At 41.2% G+C, this 25,800-nt stretch overlaps 1 protein-coding gene across 7 annotated transcripts in view; it reads right to left on the bottom strand.

Moving 5' to 3' along the window:
- Nucleotides 1–4,751: 4,751 nt before the first annotated feature.
- The window catches only part of LOC134227029 (organic cation transporter protein), a 220,900-nt gene continuing 199,851 nt past the window's right edge, over nucleotides 4,752–25,800 (bottom strand). For all 7 annotated transcript variants that reach the window (XM_062708214.1, XM_062708217.1, XM_062708216.1 and 4 more), the window contains 3 exons: nucleotides 7,615–7,760; nucleotides 7,402–7,526; nucleotides 4,752–7,341 (listed from right to left, as the gene is read on the bottom strand). In XM_062708214.1, the coding sequence (XP_062564198.1) occupies nucleotides 7,314–7,341; nucleotides 7,402–7,526; nucleotides 7,615–7,760 (299 nt within the window). In that variant the 3' untranslated portion in view covers nucleotides 4,752–7,313. The remainder of the gene's footprint in view (nucleotides 7,342–7,401; nucleotides 7,527–7,614; nucleotides 7,761–25,800) is intronic.

Here is a 25,800-nt window from a genome sequence, read left to right as displayed (position 1 = left end):
CTAGCGATTAGAAACTCGGTTCGTGGAACTGCAAATCTCTCAACTTCATCGGGAGCACACGCATACTCGCCGATGTGCTCAAGGACCGTGGATTCGGCATCGTAGCGCTGCAGGAGGTTTGTTGGAAGGGATCAATGGTGCGAACGTTTAGAGGTAATCATACCATCTACCAGAGCTGCGGCAACACACACGAGCTGGGAACAGCTTTCATAGTGATGGGCGATATGCGTGATCGGGTGGTGGCCGATCAATGAAAGAATGTGCAGGTTGAGGATCAAAGGCCGGTTCTTCAACTTCAGCATAATCAACGTCCATAGCCCACACTCCGGAAGCACTGATGATGATAAGGACGCATTCTACGCGCAGCTGGAACGTGAGTACGATAGCTGCCCAAGCCACGACGTCAAAATCATCATAGGAGATTTGAACGCTCAGGTTGGCCAAGAGGAGGAGTTTAGACCGACCATTGGGAAGTTCAGCGCACACTGGCTGACGAACAAAAACGGCCTACGACTAATTGGTTTCGCTGCCTCCAAGGACATGGCCATTCGCAGCACCTACTTCCAACACAGCCTTCCGTATCGGTAAACCTGGAGATCACCACTGCAGACAGAATCACAAATCGACCACGTTATGATTGATGGATGGCACTTCTCCGACATTATCGACGTCAGGACATATCGTGGCGCTAACATCGACTCTGACCACTATCTGGTAATGGTTAAACTGCGCCCAAAACTATCCGTCATCAACAATGTTCGGTACCGACGACCGCCGCGGTACGACCTAGAGCGACTGAAGCAACCTGATGTCGCCACTGCATACGTGCAGTATCTCGAGGCAGCGTTGTCGGAAGAGGGTGAGCTCGATGGGGCCCCTCTTGAGGACTGCTGGAATACAGTCAAAGCAGTCATTAACGAAGCAGCGGAGAACAACGTCGGGTATATGGGACGAAGTCGACGGAACGATTGGTTCGACGAAGAGTGCAGACAGATTCTGGAGGAGAAGGACGCAGCGCGGGCGCACATAGGGGTATTTTCTCAATCTAGCCGGGATAAATTATTTCATCTCTCAAACTACTATGTTTCACCTTATTTTATGATACTGTGATGATAATTTAGCTGAAAAATCAGTTTTCTTAATTTTCACCCTTTTAAACCTAGAAAAACATTGGTAATTTCAATTAATTCGTTCTCGCCATCGCTTCTACCGAAATCAGCTCAACTCTATGTGTTTGCAAGAGGAAACATAGAACTAAAAGATGGTGTCATGGAAATTGCTCTATGACTCTTCTTTTTTTCATAGGAAGGTTGAATGTATGATATAGGCCATAAATGCCTTAAATACAGTACCAAACTAAAAACACCCGCTTTCAAAATGGCGCAAATTTGCGCAAGATTTTTCCTCGGGATCCTAAAATATAGATATACATGCGTCCTCTCTATACTGAAATATTACCGAATATCATCGAATAAGTGTTTTATGCTTATTGAAAATATGAGTAAAATTAGCTAGTTTCAGCTCGAAAATGGACTTCGAATTACTCTTTTGTATTTCTATTCAGAACCATTCATTCTTGTCAAAAATATGTTTACATGATACTATTTTGTCTACTTTTTCATGGTATGTACTGATCTGTAGATTGCTGTGACAAATGTTTGACCACAATAGAACATACCGAACGTAATCAAATTCAACAGAGAAAACCGTTAATTTCCTCAACGAAAAACCTCTAACTTTCTAGAAGTGTAGTGGTAAAACATTAAATCTAAATAGAAAACCTAGTACTAGGAGTCGCTCGTCTACTATTCAGAGAAGTTTGAGGCATATTTTGACTGCTCTAGGACAATTTTGAAAATTTAACTTTATTCCGGCTAGAATGGTGAAATACTCCTATGTGGGGCGGTCGCGCTGCAGCAAGGTACCCGACAGAACGTGGAACGTTATAGACGGAAGCGGAGACAGCAGACCCGCCTTTTTCAGGAGAAGAAACGCCGGATGAACGTGTGGTGATCGAAAGGTGGAAGCAGCACTACGAGGAACATTTAAATAGCGCTGAGAGTACAGGCAGTGAAAGTCAAGGTGATGGACTTTCGTGCCTGTTGTTCAACATTGCGCTAGAAGGTGTCATGCGGAGAGCCGGGTGTAACAGCCGGGGTACGATTTTCAACAGATCCAGTCAATTTATTTGTTTCGCGGATGACATGGACATTGTCGGCCGAACGTTTGCAAAGGTGGCAGAACTGTACACCCGCCTGAAACGTGAAGCAACAAAAGTTGCATCGAAGACAAAGTACATGCTTGTGGACGGAACCGAGCGAGACAGGGCCCGCCTGAGAAGCAGTGTTACGATAGACGGGGATACATTCGAGGTGGTCGAGGAATTCGTCTACCTTGGATCCTTGCTAATGGCTGATAACAATGTTAGTCGTGAAATACGAAGGCGCATCATCTGTGGTAGTCGGACCTACTACGAGCTCCAGAGGAAACTAGACAAAAAAGTCAAAAAAGATTCGCCACCGCACCAAATGTGTCAAGTACAAGACGTTAATAAGACCGGTTGTCCTCTACGGACATGAAACATGGACAATGCTCGAGGAGGACTTGCAAGCACTCGGAGTATTCGAGAGACGGGTGCTTAGGACCATCTTTGGCGGTGTGCAAGAAGACGGTGTGTGGCGGCGAAGAATGAACCATGAGCTCCCACAGCTCTACGGCGAACCCTGTATCCAGAAGGTAGCTAAAGCCGGAAGGGTACGATGGGCAGGGCATGTTGCAAGAATCCCGGACAGCAACCCTGCAAAGATGGTGTTCGCTCCCGATCCGCCAGGTACGAGACGACGTGGAGCGCAGCGAGCGAGATGGGCAGACCAGGTGCAGAACGACTTGGCGAGCGTGGGCGTATTCGAGGATGGAGAGATGCGGCCTCGAACCGTGTATTGTGGCGTCAAATTGTTGATTCAGTGTTATCTGTTTAGATGTAGACTAAATAAATAAAATGAAATGAATACATCGGAAAGTGCAATGGTTGATACGTCAACTATGAAATCATGGCCAGAAAAGCCTTCTTTCAATCAAATGTTGAAGTATCAATAAGTTACCACACCTATATATCGTTAATTTGTTGATATTTTTCGGTGAAAACTAAACACACACTTTGCATAATTTTGCATAACGTTTCGGCCTACTGCTTTTCAGCCATCATCAGATTTGCAAATAATCAAACGTTCACCACCAGTGTGGTTTTCAAGTTTGAAAAGTATCAACAAATTAACGATATAAAAGTTCACGGTGACAGAAAACCCTACCAAGTTACCACACCTGTTGACCAATTGGTTTTATCTTTTTCTGATTGTGAAAAAAAAAACCGAAAACCAAACTGGCAATTCCGAGCAAGGCCGGGTACATAAAGCTAGTATTGATACATTTAGGCTATATCCTGTGTGGAATAACGCTAACAATGGCGTTCCATTTATGTGCATGATTCTTAGCGTAAATTTCAATGGATTTTTCTATCTGTGATTCCCGGAAAGTTATAATTTAGTTAGAGATGATCAAATCAAGTCATACAAGTGTTACAACAACTAAACGGTCGGAACAGTGCATCTAGGGAATAGATCTAATGGGCTTGGGCGAGTCTACGAAAACAAACATTATTTTGTTGAGGCTGTTGAAACATCTATTCAGATAAAAGAAAAATCAATTTTGTGGTGTGAGCATTAGACGAAACTATGCGCTAATGTTATAAGGTAGTATAAGCTCCACTGTGATATTAAAATAGAATGAACTTACCAAATACTACTATAAATCATCTACCATACTAAACCTTAGTTGTTTCAGCTTCGCAGCTATGCCAATCCACCTTCGTATGAGCTCTCCGGTCCAATAATAAAGGATATCGATAGGCATCCCATATTCAAATATGCCTAATTTTGGTGAAATTTGCATCCTGGAACATTTGTGAATACTTACATACTCCGTTCATTTGTTAAAGTGAATAAAGTTGTATCCTTCATGGGCTTGACAGAAACGACGCAGTAGTATAATTTGAATGGGATTATAAAATCTTCAATCTATCATTCACTGGCACTGATAATAATGTTAATTCTTTTAGCAAGACTAACAGAACACAGCGACACAACTAACACGTATTTACTTATAACACACTTATAACACAAATATCCGAACAAAAAAAAACTGACGGATAACTTAACAACCAACCTTCCGCAGCAAAGCCTGCTACGTTTCTTCAAGCTAGTATTCAATATTGCGTACAAGAAAAAGTTGGATGTAAAAATAAAGGCTGTTGAACACAAAAATATGGGTTCAAATATTTATATAGCGTGTAGTTTTCAGAATTTTCAACTGTGTATGGTCAATCTATGCTCGGTGTGCAGGTAGTTAGTTTGTTCTGCTTTGTGCTCATTGAAAAAAAAAATACCGCTTATCAGAGTGAATCCAACACGATGCTACCGACTAACTGATAATCCTTCCTGTGGTTTTTGTGGAGACGCAGAGGTAAACACGGTTTTCAAATATCAAAAACCACCTACTAATATTCCTTCCCTCTTCCTAACTGAATCCAAGGACGAGGCCGGCGCCGTTATTGATCATTTGTCCATTTGAGTCACTAGGCTCATTGAGAATGCTTGAACAATCCCAGTTCCTATCCCATCTCCTTACTGAGCAGTGACACGATCAAATGCGCACTCTATGCTTATGATTTCGGATATTCAAATAACATAAACAAATTATTTTTTGCACATTTATTATAGTTATCCTAGTCAGCACGAAGCATTTTTCACCAATCTTAGTTTTCCTTTGGTATTACAATCGATGCGAATGGAGATATTTACAGTTTTAATTGTTCATGTCATAATTTCATTACATATCTGAAATGGATTTAATTCCTAGCTCCTAGTTGTGTGAATATCGCTGATAGCTTCTATTTAGTTTCAAAGCATTGCACGAGTTTAGACCGCGTTATTCTGCACGATCGCTCATGAGTTAAGTACTAATCCATAAAATATACAAAAACATTCTATTCTATCAAACCAAACCTTCATGGTTCATACTCCTCATCGAATTTTTCTACTTTTTCTTCAGTAAATGCTCTCAAACCAAAATAACAATCATATTATTTTCTCTATATTTCGTATCCAGATGGTAGTACCGCACCCTCGCTAGTATCAAATCTGTCGATATCCACGTCCATAATACATAAATTGAAAACAGTTTCAATGAAAGAAACATGGAAGAACGTTGCACCATAATATGGTAATTATTGGGAAGGATGTCCAGTCCACGGTCATAATATTTTCATAATATTTCGTTGCTATAAAAATGTGTTGTCCAAATCTAGTTTCACTTCACATAACTAAAATATACACCACGATTAACAAACCGGTTATTGGTTACACACCTAATGACAATTTAAGTACATTCAAATATATTCTTACTGATCTATTAGGTTACTATTTTATTACTATCAGAAGTTTGATTTTGTATTTTTTTTTCTCGGACGTTTTGATGGAACATTGAAAGCATTACCCGAATATAATGGTTTTATTCATATAGCCAATTTATCACATTGCGACATCGATTCCTCATCTTTTGAATACTAAATATTTATTTTTTTTGTTTGCACCATTTTCTGTACTATTATGATTAATATTTTTACTGTGTCGCTGTGACGAGCATGTAACATCATTTTCTAAATGCAATGTTTCTATGACTATGTTTCGTGTTGGTGCATTATTGACACGCAGAAACTCTGCGACTTTACACCATGGAGAAAAAGGCAAAATTTTGCGGCATTTTAAATACACTGTGGGTATTTTCTATTTTACATTATGAGAAGATTGCTTAGATTTTCTCAGTTTGATCCTCTTAATTGTTCTCAATTGCATCATATAGTTACGAGATAACGATGCAGGATAACTTTAACAATAATGTTACGACAGAGTACTTTTTATGTAATTTATATTTATCGGGTATTGCGATACTTCGTATCATGATCTTGTCAAACCCGCCTTTTGAAAATACCCAACCGTATTTTGGCAGATTTTAAGTTCTGCATAAGAATTTTACAGAAACTATATAAAATTGTTGCATATACAATTTCGGAAGATTATAATACAACCATTGCATTGTATTGAAATCTAACAATTTTGTATTACTTCAATACAGTATGTGTATAAAAAACTTACAATTCTTGTTTTGAAACTTTGCAAAATGGTATTCCGCAATGTACAACAGTACAGATAATCTCAATTGCGATCAGCGATCAGCGAGAAAAATCTCTGAATAATCTAGGATAAGCTTGGGTCCATATCGAATCACGGATTAGTAAAATATAAAATTTAAATAGAAAAGTCCCAACTTAAAAGAGAAAAATGATGATCTGGGAAGTAATAAATAGCTGTAGCGGATAATGAAAGCTCGTGAACGTTGCCCATACCCATTTTGCATTATTTTGCCTTTTACTCCATAGCGATTGGACATTCCTGCCTGGATATTAACCAACATACTGTCTTGAAATTCCGCTAAAATATTTAATTCATGGTCCTTCTGAACTATGCTCGCAAAAAATATCTTTGTAATACTGACTTCTGGGCCAATTGCTGAAAATTATGGCAAAATAAAAAATTCTAATGAACAGAATTGCTATTTTTCGACAAGACTATTGCGTTCGTATGGTTGTATGGCGATCAACGTATACAGCTGTATTTGTTAATTTGTGTAAATAATTGTCAGGTGACCATTATACAAATAGTGTCGTAAAAACGTCTTTTCTGGACCAGCCAGAAAATCCATCGAAAATTCGTAGGCTATTTTCAGTTTTGTAATCATTCCTGTGTGAATTAAAAATTACACTAGCGCCTTCTATTTGTTAGAGTAAAATTGGTAATGACTATTGATTTCTGCTCGTTATGGCATCGACAGCATTCTTCAAAATCCTATCGTTATTCTTGCTTAGATTTTTAAATGCTTCCAGTAATCGAATTCACACAACACTCACGTATCATACAGAACGGAAATAACTAACCATCACTAAACATTCACATTATTGGTTATAAATACTTACACAAAAATTGACATTTTTCCAATTTGTTCCAAGCTTCTAGCATTTGTAGCTATTTTCATGCACGTCATACTCACTCACTCCCTAACATCTCACTAATCAAGTTGGCAACATCTGAGAATACATAGAACAACTTCTAGATATGGCAGTAGTAGCGGTTCCTCATGGTTCAGCTCGACGGGCGGCGGTCAGCCCCGTCCACAGAAAACAATCGACTTCAAGTAGCACCTTAAGTCATCACTTGCGTATCAATTTCTCTGTCATGGGAAAGTCGGAGTCAGTAGCTTCAAATCAATTCCGTCGCCAAGGGTACTTACTTTTCCTCATCGTGTTCCTCGTGGTCGTGATGCTGCATGGTTTCCGGTAGGAACACAATCACAATAGCCCCAAATATGCACCAGGCCGTGAGCAGAGACATCAGAAGGTGATCCTCGATTTTAGGCTATAATAAAAATGGAATTAATTGTGATTGATTTAGTCTTGGGTAGGTTTACGACGAAGGGGAAATTGCGGAGATTTATGAAACTTACCAACATAGAGAGATAGGGAGTAAGCACAAGAGCAAATCCAGCCGCTAGGTTGCAAGCGCCGACACCAACATTTCTGATGGCAGTTGGGTAGAGCTCGGCTGTGTAGACGGGCATAATTGTGTTGCCGGCGCTGATTGTGAATTTACCTGGAACGCGAGATACGTGACTATTTAATTGGAGAAAAGTTATAATTGCAAGTGTTTTTTTGCAAAATGAAAAGCCTAACAGTTTTTTTTTTAATATTCTGGTATCACGTGCGGATATATTCTCAGAGAGATGGCTTTACCAATAGTGGATGAGCTCTCGACAATTAGTTGAATAGTGAACTAGCAATTGCAAATTTGCATATAATTCATAATGATATTCCTTATAAATATAAACTTTTGTCAAAACAAAAATCTATATACATAAAAATGAAATTCTGTCTGTCTGACCCTTATAGACTCGGAAACTACTGAACCGATCGGCGTGAAAATTTACATGCAGAGGTTTTTGGAATCGGGGAAGGTTCTTAAGATGGTTTGAGACCCCTCCCCCTTTTGGAAAGGGGGGCTCCCACACAAATGGAACACACATTTCTGCTTAACTCGAGAACTAATCAGAATAAATCAATTTCAGGCGAAACAAAGTTCGTCGGGTCTGCTAGTCATTGAATAAATATTCCGATATTCCGAAAGAAATTCCTGTGATAATTAATCCAGTTAGTCCTCCCGAATAAGGATACCACATGTCCTATAGATCTCTTCGTCACACGCTATGTAAAGGCAACTATTATGTAAAGTGAATGCACCTCGGATGTTAAGCCGTTAGATCATAGTTTTTGACCTCTTGTTCAAAGATCTGTGTCGATTGAAAATATTTCATCGGTGACCATTAACATTATTTCATCGGTGACATTTTAACCTAAAAATCTATTCTGAATTGTTAATTTTATTTGTAGCAAGTTATATAAAAAATTTTCCTGACGCTTCAAAGAAAATTTTCATATAAAAACAGTTTTCATATGATGAAAGAAGCAGAAGTTATACTAGTAATACTGTTGACACCGAACATATGTTTCATGTTTCTATAGCGAATTCTTGTGTAACTGCATACGTGTCTATTTAAAAACAAGCAACCCTGCACCGTCTACTTGTTACCATAGAAACATAATTGAACGCTGGACAGGTCAAGAAAGATGCTCGATTATATTTCAATTGTGTTCATAATCATTTTCTGGAAGGAATAGACTGTGACACAATTTTAGACAAAACCCCTCCTCCAGCGCTACATTAGCTGGAGGGATTGGTATACCAAATATTCGGCCCTGTAGCAAAAAAAAAAACTATTAAGACAAATCTGAAGTCTGGACATCAGAGGACAACGCAACCCATCACGCTCAACTTGGTTTCACTGGGCGTTACTGCCGAAGTCTTTTAGTTAAACGGGGTGTTTTGAAAGGAAAATAATGCAATGGTTATTATAAGGTATTGGAGAGTCTACCACAGGTAGTTGATTGCTGTTTTAGTGTAACATTGTTGAACTTCTATTCAGACGCCATACGAGCTTTTTGTGACAGTTGAACAGCAGCATTATTTTGAAATTCCGTGTCCTTGAATTTTGGGAGCGCATCACAGGGAGGCCTTACAAAGTATACGGAGCAAACAACGGAAGCCATCCACAGAAATTTCTATACTACCTAGCAAAACTACAAAATGCCAGATAACCACGAACAGTATGCAAGTAAACTGTTATCCACGGTGGTAGCATATAACAATGGTCACATAGGGGAAGAGGCCCCAAAACGCCCCCCCCCAGCAAAACGCCTTTTGTGGTTTTCCTCATATTTACCGTCATTAATATGTCCGTAACAAAACTAGATCTAAAATTATGTAGGATAGGCGAAGAAAGTTTCAAAATAGTGCATGGGAAGGTCGGAAAAACCGAAAATTTCCACATTTTGAAGAAACATCTAACATTTTGGCGAGGCAAAACGCCCTAGTGACAATAACCTACAAAGTACTTGCGTCTCCACGGACTATCCATACTAGTATGCTGATTCGCCGACGCGTGGTACTTTGTTGTTAATTTTTTGTTAATTTTAAATGTTAAAAAGTGATATTATGTTCTTAAATTTAATAATACTTCTTCTTATTGTCATTACATCAACCACTCTGACATATGCCGCCTCGGAAATCGGAGCTTAGTGTTCAGTTCAGCACTTCCACAGTTACTGCGAGGTTTCTAGTCCAAGCTACCATTTTCGCATTCGTATATCATGAGGCTACGGTAATACTTTATGCCCAGGGAAGGCGAGAAAATGTTCTAGACAAGACCGGGAATCGAACCCAGCCACTTTTAGCATGGTCTTGCAGTGTAGCAGTGCATCTTACAGCACGGCTAAGGAAGGCTGCAAATCTATTCCTAATAAACCTTCAGAACATTTAGAACTGGCAGTAATTTTAATATAACTTTTACTATTTTCATCATATGAAAAGTGTTTTTATATGAAAATGTTTCTTAAACTATCAGGAAAAAAAATGTAGTTGTTGGACTTTGTTTAAGTTGCTTAAAAAAATTTTAAAAATAGTAAAAAAAGTCAAAATTTCACCGATGAAATATTTTAATCGACACAGATCCTTAAACTAGAGGTCAAAAAACTATGATCTAACGGCTGAACATCCGAGGTGCATTCACTTTGCATAATAGTTGCCTTTAAACATAGCGTGCGTCATTGATTTTCGCATGTTGATTTTTCGGTTCCGGCTTCTCCCTGATCAATACGGCCCTCGAGAGATTCTTCTTTCACATATTCAATAATTTCATCAACCATCGGATCCGGTTCCTAGGGATGGTCCATTTCCCTTACTATTCCGGCATATGACGGTTTTTGCTGATTCCGATTTAGTCTCTCTGGACAGGAATTCTTCCAGTGTCCTTCTGATTGGCATGCAAAACATTTTTTTTAGTCCGTCATAAAATATCTTTCCCTGTCGATTACAAACTACTATCGTCGGAGGAATGTCCTTTTCAAGGTCAATGTACACACCTCTCACACCCGTGCATACATGATCTAGTCCAAGATTTGCAGGAAACTTCTCGTATACAATTCGGTCCACCTTTCCGTATCGTTGAAGAGTCAAAGAAAATTCTTCATTCTTGATTTCCGGATGGAGATCAAACACCCCGACGTAGTGTACATTTTGACCAGCTCTCGTCATACACACATCCACCGCTTTTCCGTCATTGTACACGAAATGTTTGGTTTCCGCGTTTTTGCAAGTGTCATTGTCATTGCCTCTTTCGTGTTGTACATATTAAAAACGCTCCGGTTTTCAGTCACTTTATACACGGTTTCGATGTTCAACACATTGCTCTCCAGTTGCTTTACGAAAGTACCAATATTACTCCACGATGGGCGCGGAGAATTAGCAGGAAAGGAGAATTGCACAGTACATATTAACAATTTCACTCGTATTGTACCGTGGCGTGTTTGGTACCTTCGCAAAAACAAATTCAAGCGAGCAAGCGCACAAGATCAAAGCTAATGCGTTCATAATAGCTCCAGAAACCGACCGGAAGAATATTATTCAGCAGAGCTGACATAATGCTATACTGCCGCTAACCGCAAGTCGAGCACATCTGTATATGGGCCTCCATATACAGATGTGCTCGACTTGCGGTTAGCGGCAGTATAGGACTTGCAGAGATTTAGAGCGAACTTGGGGGCAAAAATCCTTGTACGCTCAGAATAGTGCAATTTTTCACGTCTTTATTTTTTACGCGCTGATTAGTTTTCATAATTTTTTTTGTGTGTACATACCCGTGCAATGTTTTTTTTTTCAACGAAGTTGACGGATATCTGCAACCAAACACCTTGGGAGTCATACCCAGGTAGTGTGGGGATGACGCACACGAGTGCACGTATGCGCCTTAACTCTCCTGGTACTCTCCATGCACCACATGTGCCCCAACAATCACCTGCTTATGCCGCTCGAATGATTGCAAGAATCTTACAGGTACCCTGCAGGAGGAAACCCATGCTGCCATCTCATAACATAGACAGCCTTCATTCAGTATGGTGTTCAACCCGTCCTGCAACAGGGCGGCACCACTTGTCTAACAAGCCGGAGGCAACACTAGGTTGGTGGCTCCTATGCCGCTCCTACCTCAGCTACAAGGCAGACCCTCTCATGTCTCCTGTTTCTGAGGAACCACAAAAGCATCACTCCCCTCCCCTCTCCCGACACTCCTGCCAGGCATAACAAGACATTCATGTCTCCTAATTCTGAGGTGCCGCAGAGGTATCTGCCCCCTGACACTCCTGCCAGGCCTAGCGAGACTTTACTCAATCCGTCCCTGGCCGCCGGATCGCACTACTGCCTCATGAGCTATTGCATGACACGTTTTGGTCTGCAAACAGAAACACAATCCCTCTTACAGGTTCCCCCGGGGAATCCCGTGTTGTCTCGGAAGTGGTTAATGAGGTCTTTGAACCCTTACAAAGATGTCACAGGCTTATTCGCCAGAAGCTGTGAAAAATGCGCTATCGTTTTGTTCCAAAATGGAAATGTTGTCTAATACAGGTTCCCTCGGACACTATGTAAGTTTCCGGGAGTAGACCACATTCCATATAACCTCTTCCCGACACATCCTCTCGACGAGGTTGTCCGAAGTTCCCAGACAACCACACATCGCATAAGAATGCACGAATAAAATCGTTTACCAATCCTAATTTCATCAAAATCGCACTGTAGTGCGAAGCTCATCAGTTTATTTATACATTTTCCGGCACAGTAGGCTATTTTACGAGTTTATTCCATTTTCATTTGTTGACATCGGATATTCCTGCAAAAAAACTCAAAAAACTTTGTCAAACATGCTGGTACACCGGATCGGATAATAGATAATCCGCTCCTCCGATCCGTTGGACATCCCTTTGGCATACATAATCGATGTGGCTCATAACCCAAGTAACAATTAGTAGTCACAAACAGACATCATTGTCGAACTAAGGTTTAATAAAAGTATTCGTAGCTGAATAATGCATAGTATTGAATAAGAAGTTGAGCAAACAATGCTGACATTAGTAACCATCTACTGTTCCACTTTCAACTATATATCTGAAAAATACGTTTTTAAAAGTTGCCGAAACATTTCTTTCTATTTCGAAACTCATATTAAACAATTAGCTGAATACAAAAAACTTAAACTTGCAAAGTTTCTCCTATTCATCATGATTCATATGTTTAAATAATTTGTGTTTGAACCATTGAACAAACGCTTGAAAACTCTACTACAATCTAAGCACAACACAAGCTTATTTAGTAGTCTAATAACACTCCTCCGACCGTGCCTCCCAAACAGTCGGAACGCTATTTTCAAATCGCTATATCTCAGCCGTTGGTGAACCGATTTGAACAATTTTGGGACTCACAAATTTTCCCGTCCATCAAGATTTGTCTGAGATGTTGAGACCTCCGATCGGACCAAAAATGACCTCTGTAGACCTCCAAACGTCGGAGCAAGTCGTGATTTTCATACAAATTTCGTGGTTGGTGCTCACCAGCTTGATGTTCATGCTAATATTAGTAAGATACTTCGAAATCCGTGAGATTTAGAAAGTTGCCGTCTTCTCCAATTTTGTTCAGGAGACCAAAACCATACTGTTGCAGATCATTTTATTTTGGAACTCGTCCGCTTGGCGGCGCTAGTGTATATGGGAATACTCGTTGGGTCAAATATTTCGGAATCCGTAAGATTTAGAGAGCTGCCGTCTTCTACAATTTCGTTCAGGAGGCCAAAACCATACCGTCGCAGATCATATTATTTCGGAACTCGTCCGCTTGGCGGCGCTTGTGTATATGGGAATACTCGTTTGGTCTAATATTTGGAATCCGAAAGATTTAGAAAGCTGCCCGTCTTCTACAATTTTGTTCAGGAGGCCAAAACCATACTGTCGCAGATCATATTATTTTGGAACTCGTCCGCTTGGCAGCGCTAGTGTATATGGGAATACTCGTTGGGTCAAATATTTCGGAATCCGTAATATTTAGAAAGCTGCCGTCTTCTACAATTTTGTTCAGGAGGCCAAAACCATACCGTCGCAGATCATATTATTTCGGAACTCGTCCGCTTGGCGGCGCTAGTGTATATGGGAATACTCGTTGGGTTAAATATATCGAAATCCGTAAGATTTAGAAAGCTGCCGTTTTCTACAATTTCGTTCAGGAGGCCAAAACCATACCGTCGCAGATCATATTATTTCGGAACTCGTCCGCTTGGTGGCGCTAGTGTATATGGGAATACTCGTTGGGTTAAATAATTCGGAATCCGTAATATTTAGAAAGCTGCCGTCTTCTACAATTTTGTTCAGGAGGCCAAAACCATACCGTCGCAGATCATATTATTTTGGAACTCGTCCGCTTGGCGGCGCTAGTGTATATGGGAATACTCGTTGGGTCAAATATTTCGGAATCCGAAAGATTTAGAAAGCTGCCGTCTTCTACAATTTTGTTCAGGAGGCCAAAACCATACTGTCGCAGATCATATTATTTTGGAACTCGTCCGCTTGGCGGCGCTAGTGTATATGGAAATACTCGTTGGGTCAAATATTTCGGAATCCGAAAGATTTAGAAAGCTGCCGTCTTCTACAATTTTGTTCAGGAGGCCAAAACCATACTGTCGCAGATCATATTATTTTGGAACTCGTCCGCTTGGCGGCGCTAGTGTATATGGGAGTTGGGTCAAATATTTCGGAATCCGAAAGATTTAGAAAGCTGCCGTCTTCTACAATTTTGTTCAGGAGGCCAAAACCATACTGTCGCAGATCATATTATTTTGGAACTCGTCCGCTTGGCGGCGCTAGTGTATATGGGAATACTCGTTGGGTCAAATATTTCGGAATCCGAAAGATTTAGAAAGCTGCCGTCTTCTACAATTTTGTTCAGGAGGCCAAAACCATACTGTCGCAGATCATTTTATTTTGGAACTCGTCCGCTTGGCGGCGCTAGTGTATATGGGAGTTGGGTCAAATATTTCGGAATCCGAAAGATTTAGAAAGCTGCCGTCTTCTACAATTTTGTTCAGGAGGCCAAAACCATACTGTCGCAGATCATATTATTTTGGAACTCGTCCGCTTGGCGGCGCTAGTGTATATGGGAATACTCGTTGGGTCAAATATTTCGGAATCCGAAAGATTTAGAAAGCTGCCGTCATCTACAGTTTTTTTTTCAGGAGACCAAAACCGTCCACTTGGCGGCACTAGTGTATTTGAGAAAGCTCGTTGGGTCAAATATTTCGGAATCCGAAAGATTTAGAAAGCTGCCGTCTTCTACAATTTTGTTCGGAAGACCAAAACTATACTGTCGCAGATCATTTTATTTTGGAACTCGTCCACTTGGCGGCGCTAGTGTATATGGGAATACTCGTTGGGTCAAATATTTCGGAATCCGAAAGATTTAGAAAGCTGCCATCTTCTACAATTTTGTTCAGGAGGCCAAAACCATACTGTCGCAGATCATTTTATTTTGGAACTCGTCCGCTTGGCGGCGCTAGTGTATATGGGAGTACTCCGTCAGTCAAATATTTCGGAATCCGTAGGATTTACAAAGCTTTATCCTTTATACTTTATCTTGGAAATTGAAACACTTGGGAAATAGCTATTTTCTACAGACTTTTATATCGCCAACCACGCAGTCTACGGAGGGTCCGCAAGTCATTTTCCACCTGATCCACCACCATAGATGGTATGCAGCATTTTCCTTTCTAAAACTCCAAGTGCGCGTTGGTCCTCCACGAGCATCGTCCAGGTCTCGTGTCTGTAGAGGACTACCGGTCTAATGAGCCTTTTGTTGATTGTCAGTTTGGTACGGCGGTGAACTCTATTCGATCGGAGCATCTTGCGGAGTCCAAAGTACGTATGATTTCCAGCCACTATGCGTCTCCGAATTTCTCTGCTGGTATCATTTTCGACGTTCACCAGTGAGCCCAAGTACACAAATTCTTCTACCACCTCGAATTCGTTACCACCGATGCAAACTCGTGGTGGGTGGCTCACATTGTCTTCTCTTGAACCTCTTCCTATCATCTTTCGTCTTCGACGTGTTGATGACTAATCCGATCCGCTTGGCTTCCCTCTTCAGCCTGATGTAGGCTTCCTCCATCTTCTCAAAGTTACATGCCATAATATCTATGTCGTCGGCGAAGCCAAAATTGTACCGCTCGTGTTAATCCATGCTGTTCGTATTACCCCTTCCAAAGCGATGTTGAATAGCAGACAAGAAAGACCATCATCTTGCCGTAACCCTCTACGCGTTACGAAGGGGCTCGAGAATGCCCCTCAAACTTGAATTAAACACTAAAGCCGATCCATCATCGCATTGATTAACCGGTTCAGTTTAACCGGAAATCCGTGTTCTTGCATTAGCTTCCACAGCTGGTCCCGATCGAATCGATGAATAGATGATGTATGGGCACGTTTAATTCGCGGAATTTCTGCAGTACTTGGCGAATGGCGAACACCTGGTTCGTTGTATGTCGGTCGTATGTCTTCTTCAGCTGTGCGTAGAACGCTTCTTTCTCGTCGTCGGGTCTCCCTTCGTGTGGGCAGTTCACGTTGATGATGCTATAGTTGAAGAGACTGCCTCTTATCTTCAGCTTGCATATCCTTGCGTCGATTGGCTGCCATCCAATCACACGTTGGCGCATCTTACCTAGCACTATGAAGCCGGTTCCCAGCTTGTTGGTGGTGCCACAGCTTTGGTAGAAGGTAGCCACACGATGCCCTCTTTTCCACACTTTCTGTCCTGTCCAGCAAATCTCGTGCAGCGCCACGACGTCGAGGTTGCGGGGATGTAATTAATCGTAAATCATCCTGTCCCAACCTGCGAAGCCTAGTGACTTGTAGTTCCATGTTCCAAGCTTCCAATCGTGATTCTTTATTCGTTGTCTAGGTCTTTGCCGATTATATCGAGTCGTGCTATATCTTATATTGCTCGTAATTATTGGCTTTCCAGGCAGCTTATTGACACACACAATATGTGTATTGCTTTTGCTTGAATGAATGGATTGAACATGTGATATTCTCACATTTGGAACAAACGTTAAGGTCTGCTTCAGAAGAGCATGTTGAACATTTTCATTTACTACCATTTTCGTTTTTCAATTTCTCAACCTTCACGAGGAACTTCAGCATATCATTTTTAAGACTTGTGTGTATACCAACGCGCACTGGGAGTTTTCGAAAGGAAAGTGCTGCGTACCATCTATGATGGGGTGCAGATGGCGGACGGTACGTGGAGGAGGCAAATGAGCCACGAGTTGCATCAGCTGTTAGGAGAACCATCCACCATAGGCCGGGCACGTAGCCAGAATGTCGGACAGTAATCCGGTGAAAATGGTTCTCGACAACGATCCGACGGGAACAAGAAGGCGAGGTGCACAGCGGGCAAGGTGGATCGATCAGGTGGAGGACGACTTGCGGACCCTCCGCAGACTGCGTGGTTGGCGAAGTGCAGCCATGAACCAAGCTGAATGGAGAAGTCTTTTATGTGCAGCACAGCCCACTCCGGCCTTAGTCTAATGATAAATAAATAAAATAGTGTATACTTCCGCTTTGAAATTGCTTCAGTCTTTGTCGCACATGATTTTCAGCCAGATGAAACGCCAGGTCTTCAAAAAATAACTCCTGGCGACGCATATTTCTCTTTTCCCAGGCTGGAAATTTCGTTGTAAACAATACGAACGAGTTTTGTAGCATCATTTCGAGATCTCCGTAAAAAACCACCATCTTTTCGTTGGCTTCGATAGCGAGAACTCTTTTGTTATCTCACCAAAATATTTACGCCGCATTTCTTTGAATTGTAGTGCTCGTTCACAAGTGGCAATATGCCGGAGGAACTTTTAGATTAATTTCTGGATGAACTTCTGGGAAAATTCTTAGAGGAACTTCTGAAGCAATTCCTGGGCGATCTTTATGAAGAATTCCTGGTGGAACTTACTAGAAAAAATTCTGGGGGAACTTGCGGAGGAATGCCAGTAGAAACATCCCAAGGAATCCTGTAGGGACACGAAGAATTCTTGGAGCAAGTTCCAGAGGAATTTGCGGAGGAGCTTTCGGCAGAAATCCTGGTGGAACTTTCACGGGAACTCCTAAAGAAACTTTCGAAGAAATTCCTTGAGGATCTATCGAAGGAATTCCTGAAGGCACTTCCGGAGGAATTCCTGGAAGAACTTCCGGACGAATTCCTGAAGGAACTTTCAAAGAAATTCCTGAAGGAACTTCCAAAGGAATTCCTGAAGGAACTTCTGGAGGTATCCCTGGAGGAACTTTCTGAGGATTTCCTGAAGGCACCTCCGGAGGAATTCCTGAAGGAACTTCCATAGGAATTCCTGAAGGAACTTCCAAAGGAATTCCTAGAGGAACTTCCAAAGGAATTCCTAGAGGAACTTCCAAAGGAATTCCTGAATGAACTTCCAAAGGAATTCCTGAAGGAACTTCCGAAGGAATTCCTGGAGGAACTTCCGGAGGAATTTCTGGAGGAACTCCCGGAGGAATTCCTAGAGGAACTCCAGGAGGAATTCCTGGAGGAACTCTCGGAGGAATTCCTAGAAGATCTTCCGGAGGAGTTCCTGGAGGAACTTCCGAAGGAATTCCTGGAGGAACTTCCGGAGGAATTCCTGGAGGAACTTCCGGAGGAATTCCTGGAGGAACTTCCGGAGGAATTCCTGGAGGAACTTCCGGAGGAATTCCTGGAGGAACTTCCGGAGGAATTCCTGGAGGAACTTCCGGAGGAATTCCTGGAGGAACTTCCGGAGGAATTCCTGGAGGAACTTCCGGAGGAATTCCTGGAGGAACTTCCGGAGGAATTCCTGGAGGAACTTCCGGAGGAATTCCTGGAGGAACTTCCGGAGGAATTCCTGGAGGAACTTCCGGAGGAATTCCTGGAGGAACTTCCGGAGGAATTCCTGGAGGAACTTCCGGAGGAATTCCTGGAGGAACTTCGGAGGAATTCCTGGAGGAACTTCCGGAGGAATTCCTGGAGGAACTTCCGGAGGAATTCCTGGAGGAACTTCGGAGGAATTCCTGGAGGAACTTCCGGAGGAATTCCTGGAGGAACTTCCGGAGGAATTCCTGGAGGAACTTCGGAGGAATTCCTGGAGGAACTTCCGGAGGAATTCCTGGAGGAACTTCGGAGGAATTCCTGGAGGAACTTCCGGAGGAATTCCTGGAGGAACTTCCGGAGGAATTCCTGGAGGAACTTCCGGAGGAATTCCTGGAGGAACTTCCGGAGGAATTCCTGGAGGAACTTCCGGAGGAATTCCTGGAGGAACTTCCGGAGGAATACCTGGAGGTACATCCGGAGAAATTTCTGGAGGAACTTCTGATGGAATTCCTGGAGGAACATCCGGAGGAATTCCTGGAGGAACTTCCGGAGGAATTCCTGGAGGAACTTCCGGAGGAATTCCTGGAGGAACTTCCGGAGGAATTCCTGGAGGAACTTCCGGAGGAATTCCTGGAGGAACTTCCGGAGGAATTCCTGGAGGAACTTCCGGAGGAATTCCTGGAGGAGCTTTCGGAGGAATTCCTGGAGGAACTTCCGGAGGATTTTCTGGAGGAACTTCCGTAGGAATTCCTGGAGGAACTTCCGGAGGAATCCCTGGAGGAACTTCCGGAGGAATTTCTGGAGGAACTTCCGGGGGAATTCCTGGAGGAACTTAAGGGGGAGTTCGTAGATGAACTTCCGGAGGTATTCCTGAAGGATTTTCTGGAGGAATTCCTGAAGGAACTTCCGGAGGAATTCTTGAAGGAACTTCAGGAGGAATTCCTGAAGGAACTTCAGGAGGAATTCCTGGTGGAACTTTCGGAGGAGTTGTTTTTGGCGTCCTAAACAAAATTGTAGAATTCGGGTTCCGAAATATTTGACTCAACTAGCTTTCTTATATACACTAGCGCCGCCAAGCGGACGAGTTCCAAAATAATATGATCTGCGACAGTATGGTTTTGGCCTCCTGAACAAAATTGTAGAAGACGGCAACTTCCTAAATTTTTCGGATTCCGAAATATTTGACCCAACGAGCTTTCTCAAATACACTAGTGCCGCCAAGTGGACGGTTTTGGTCTCCTGAAAAAAAACTGTAGATGACGGCAGCTTTCTAAATCTTTCGGATTCCGAAATATTTGACCCAACCAGTATTCCCATATACACTAGCGCCGCCAAGCGGACGAGTTCCAAAATAAAATGATCTGCGACAGTATGGTTTTGGCCTCCTGAACAAAATTGTAGAAGACGGCAGCTTTCTAAATCTTTCGGATTCCGAAATATTTGACCCAACGAGTATTCCCATATACACTAGCGCCGCCAAGCGGACGAGCTCCAAAATAAAATGATCTGCGACAGTATGGTTTTGGCCTCCTGAACAAAATTGTAGAAGACGGCAGCTTTCTAAATCTTTCGGATTCCGAAATATTTGACCCAATGAGTATTCCCATATACTCTAGTGCCGCCAAGCGGACGAGTTCCAAAATAATATGATCCGCGACAGTATGGTTTTGGCCTCCTGAACAAAATTGTAGAAGACGGCAGCTTTCTAAATCTTTCGGATTCCGAAATATTTGACCCAACGAGTATTCCCATATACACTAGCGCCGCCAAGCGGACGAGTTCCAAAATAAAATGATCTGCGACAGTATGGTTTTGGCCTCCTGAACAAAATTGTAGAAGACGGCAGCTTTCTAAATCTTTCGGATTCCGAAATATTTGACCCAACGAGTATTCCCATATACACTAGCGCCGCCAAGCGGACGAATTCCAAAAAAATATGATCTGCGACAGTATGGTTTTGGCCTCCTGAACAAAATTGTAGAAGACGGCTGCTTTCTAAATCTTTCGGATTCCGAAATATTTGACCCAACGAGTATTCCCATATACACTAGCGCTGCCAAGCGGACGAGTTCCAAAATAATATGATCCGCGACAGTATGGTTTTGGCCTCCTGAACAAAATTGTAGAAGACGGCAGCTTTCTAAATCTTTCGGATTCCGAAATATTTGACCCAACGAGTATTCCCATATACACTAGCGCCGCCAAGCGGACGAGTTCCAAAATAAAATGATCTGCGACAGTATGGTTTTGGCCTCCTGAACAAAATTGTAGAAGACGGCAGCTTTCTAAATCTTTCGGATTCCGAAATATTTGACCCAACGAGTATTCCCATATACACTAGCGCCGCCAAGCGGACGAGTTCCAAAATAAAATGATCTGCGACAGTATGGTTTTGGTCTCCTGAACAAAATTGGAGAAGACGGCAACTTTCTAAATCTCACGGATTTCGAAGTATCTTACTAATATTAGCATGAACATCGAGCTGGTGAGCACCAACCACGAAATTTGTATGAAAATCGCGACTTGCTCCGACGTTTGGAGGTCCACAGAGGTCATTTTTGGTCCGATCGGAGGTCTCAACATCTCAGACAAATCTTGATGGACGGGAAAATTTGTGAGTCCCAAAATTGTTCAAATCGGTTCACTAACGGCTGAGATATAGCGATTTGAAAATAGTGTCTTTCGAGGCATGGTCGTTCGTGTAAGTAAAACCTATCACGGTCGGAGGAGTGATAATTGACGTTATCAGTAAACAACATCGCTTCTGTAGATGAATTCAATGAAATTTTATTAACATAATCTTGAAACGCTAAATAAACGTTTGACAATTTGATTATTGCAATAACAACAAAAGCTTTGAATAAACGTTGTACAAACGTTTTTTTTTTCATTCTTTAAATTGATTTATTTAAGCTGCTGTGCTGTTTATTGATAACATTGTAACTTTCTGCACTTTTCAATTCACTGAATTCACACAATTAATTTATTCTAATACCAACTTACTTGGGGAATAATTGACAAATCCTGCAATAATCTGCGTTTTCGACAAAGGCAGCTTATCGCCACAATCGCCAGCAGCGTTGATGACAGCAGAAAGCACCGTGAATATTACTTTTATTTTGGGAACTGTCACACTGATTATATTTACCATTACGTGAAGTTCATGTGTAATGGATTAATAAACGTGAACTGCATGTAGGTTGCTTATAAAACAAACTTTATTAACAGATATACAATAGCAAACTATCATACCATAACTATAATAGTTTGCTTTCCGGTGTGACATTTTACACTAGCTATAACATCATGGAATTCCTGTTCAGCTTTTGTACGATTGTTGTTAACTTTGAAGGATAATGACCAACAATCCCATTACAGCTATTTAACCAGTATTATTCAACAACGTGAGATTTATATTTCTAATCCAGCTTAGTACTATCCAAGGTGACAAATATAGCCGATAGTAGTCAAGAGGGCTGGGAATTCAAAGGTCGCGGCACCGATACTGGTAAGCTGTTTCCAATTTGTTTTTTTTATCTCAGCTTCAATGTTTAACAACGCCTGAATTAGCGTTGGTTGCAATGTAATGAAATAAAAGGATTTGGAAACACAAACTGTACCAATCGTAATCAATAAGCAATAATATAAACCTCACGTTGTTGAATAATACTGGTTGAATAGCTGTAATGGAATTGTTGATCGCTTCAAAGTTGACAGCAATCGTACAAAAGCTTTACAGGAGTTCCATGATGTTATACAACTATGTTTACATATGAAGCGTAATGACCAACAATTCCATTACAGCTATTCAACCAGTATTGTTCAACAACATGAGGTTTATATTTCTTATTCAGCTTGGTACTATCCAAGGTGTCAAATATAGCTGATGGTAAACAAGAGGGCTGGGGATTCAAAGGTCGTTGGATCGATACCGATATCCTGTTCATAATTTATTTTTCATCGTATCTCCAGTATGTTGAACAATGCCTTAATAAGTGTAGCAATGTTGTGAAATAAAAGTATTTAGAAACGCATAATTAAAAAAGCCTAATCAGTAAGTCGCTGACAAGTTGAATTAACATTATACCTGGTTTTTGAACAAAGTTGATGAATAAATATTGTTATCTACAGTTTATTTAAAGTTGAAGAGAGGTTTCTAGTTGTTGTTGAATAAATACTCCATTTTTGGGCGAACAATGCTGGAACAAATGTTATCATGTATGATAGTATAATTTTTAATCAACGCTGGCTGAATAAATCTGACCATACTGATGTTTATTCAACTGGCAATTGTTACTTGGGAATTGTCGATCATTGCGCCCAGATGCTTTGATGACCTCACAGAGTTAACTGTTCAGGTTCCCTCGTTTATCCTCGCTTGCTGCAACCCATGGTTGGTATGCACCACAACAACCTCAGTCTTGTGATGTGCTAACGCCAACTTCTTTGAGTTGAGCCATTCTTCGACTCTGCTAATCGCGTATGAAGCTTTCAATATGCCTTATATTTACACACCGGTCGGGAGATTTAAACGTAATACTCCGCCATGTATGATATTCTACAGAACCGGTCCGAGGATCGATACCTGTGGATCACCTGCCGACACTTCAATCGACTGCTGACCAGAGCTGAACAATATCAACAGCGTAGGCTGATTTGTGATTCCCATTAAATATCAAATATCACTTTCACTTATAAATGCCAGCTATCACATATGCACTGACATCGTCGTCTGCCCTATCAGTCAACCTCAGTCACTGACAGTGAAGCAGCCTCCACTGATAGAGACTGGGTGTCAAGCTCGCCTTTTTAAATCGTTTCTATCAAGATGTCCGCAGACCAAGAGAGGGAAATTCAAAGCACTGGCCAATCCCACAGGCAGAGAAGTTTGTAAAAAACTAGCAATGGGTAATGTTTTTACATAACCGCGAGTAGACGTAGGACTTATATAAACGCAACGTATTTACATTTGACTTCTAACTTTGGAGTTTGGAGTAACTATGGAGTTTGACTATAGGTATTGATATTGGAAACGACAACTTCCATGCTGTGTAGAATTATTAGCAATATGTTTATTCAAAGCTTCTGAAAATAAAACTAATAAATAAATACATAATTATAATTACTTTGTTTCTAACTATTAGGCCCTTATTTCCTTAAGCAAATGTAGGGCATTTACAGATTTCTTAATGATGATAGTATTTGAAGTTTTAAAATTATATTAATAAAATTGCTAACATGCGTGTTTACTGCTGAAAAAAATCAAAACAATAAGAAACAAGTCAAGAAGCAGTAACTCTACTAAAATAGAGGAGCTACTGCTAATACGTCAACGAAAAAGTATTTAATGTTTTGATTCCAAACTTCAAGTCTACGTCAAGTTTAATAATATAATTTCTCAGCAAATGAAAAACAAAGAATAAGATTATGTTTATTTAAATATTCTCCTGGAAATCATATTTTGCGGACTTTTTCAAAACATTTACATGTAATACAGCGATATTGTCTAATCTAAAATGGTTATTAACACTATTGCTGATTGTGCATCTTTTATTGCTAATGCCTTCTGCGAATAAATGAAAGTAATTATTTTAATCCAATTTTTATTCTCATCATTGTAGTTAATTTTTTTTTGCTAGGAAATCAGAACTGTTATAGTATAACCATGTTTTAATGTACATGTCGTTTAGTACCAAGCACAACTTAACATATGGTCCGTTATGTGCCATGACTCGTACCCATCCCGGGATCATGTGGATTATGAAACCAATCACTTTTCGTGGATGAGCAGACCAAATCCCTCTAATTTTATTCTTCTTCATCCACCACCGCTGCCCTCGCTGCCTCAGCCATCATCGGCCTCTAGCCATGAACTCCGAGCGATGCAATGGGCGATTGCATCCATCGCAACCGACACCACTGCATCCGACCATTATCAAGCACAGAATGACAAAAAATGCGTCCACTTCTTTCATGCATGTTCGTAGACCCACCGGCAGTTCTACTGCTGGCGACTGCATACTGTGTAGGTAAACAAACACAGCGAACGAACGAACGAAACGAACAATGCGCGAGCAAAAAACACGTCAGTACGCGTTGCTGTCACAAATTGTAATGGCTCGCACGCCTGCCGTGTTCTTTCTGCTTCTTTTATACACGAAGAAAATCTTCCGCTAGACCGGAAGGTCCGTGACATACCGCATTCTGATGTCCGTGTTAGGAACGCACGGGATTGATTAAATATGAAATTTTTGCTGGCTTTGACAAGAATTGAAATTTTCAATAGTCTATCGTTAAGAATTTCAAGTTTCAATAAAATAGGCAAATTGCTAGAGTGTCCGAATCGATTGATATATAAATATTAAAAATCCATCGAAAGATAAAGGCGCTAGTATCGTTTGAAATCTTCCCTTCCAGCGTAACGCTCTCGATTTCCAAAAATCTAAATGACACCCAGTATAGTAAAGAAAGACGTAAGTCCTACGTCAAAAGGATGACGGGAAATTCTATTGTGCAATAGATGAAGACAGTGCAGTGGATGCCAGTAAGTATGAAGCCGGATATATGATCCGACATTTCCGCTTGAAGCATGCCACATTGGCTGAAGCCTATGGAATGGCGAAAAATGATTCTCCGGAGAAAAAACAGCGAATCATTACGAAGACGCTGTAGATAGTAGCTGTAGATAGAAGGTTGGTCGTGGAGGCGTGCGTTAAGTTGGTAGCGGAACACAACCTACCACTAAGGTGCTTCGATTGGGATGGTTTGAAAATGCTTTTAGATCCATTGGCCGCAGCAGTTGGAATCAACATCACACGCTCTAATATCAAGCTCCATTTGGAAAATACTGCAGCTAAAATCCGAGCAGCAATCAGCTCAGAAGCACGTGATAAACTGATATCACTTATGCTGGACAGCGCGACTCGGCTGGGAAGACATATTCTAGGTATCAGTATTCAGTACTCGTTGAATGACAAATTGGTCATCAGAACTCTTGGTAAGATTTATTTGACTGATTCAATTTTGCGGTTATATTTTATGCTCATTTTCAGCAATGATTGAGATTCACGAGCGACAAACCGCTTCATTTTTTAAGGATAAAGTTTTGGATGTTTTACGATCATACGACATACGAATCGACCAAGTGTTTTCAGTAACAACCGATAATGGAAGCAATATGTTGGCAGTTGTCAAAAAATTGCAAAAGGCACTAGAGCAATCCATATGTGAGAACTATTTCGATTTTGAAGAAGAAGTTGAAGCTTTACCAATTGTCGAAAAACAAATATCCCTTGTCAGATGCAGTGTTCACACTTTGCAA

Source organism: Armigeres subalbatus, chromosome 3, assembly GCF_024139115.2.
Source record: "Armigeres subalbatus isolate Guangzhou_Male chromosome 3, GZ_Asu_2, whole genome shotgun sequence".
NCBI lineage: Eukaryota > Metazoa > Arthropoda > Insecta > Diptera > Culicidae > Armigeres > Armigeres subalbatus.
This window is presented reverse-complemented; position numbering and strand designations above follow the sequence as displayed.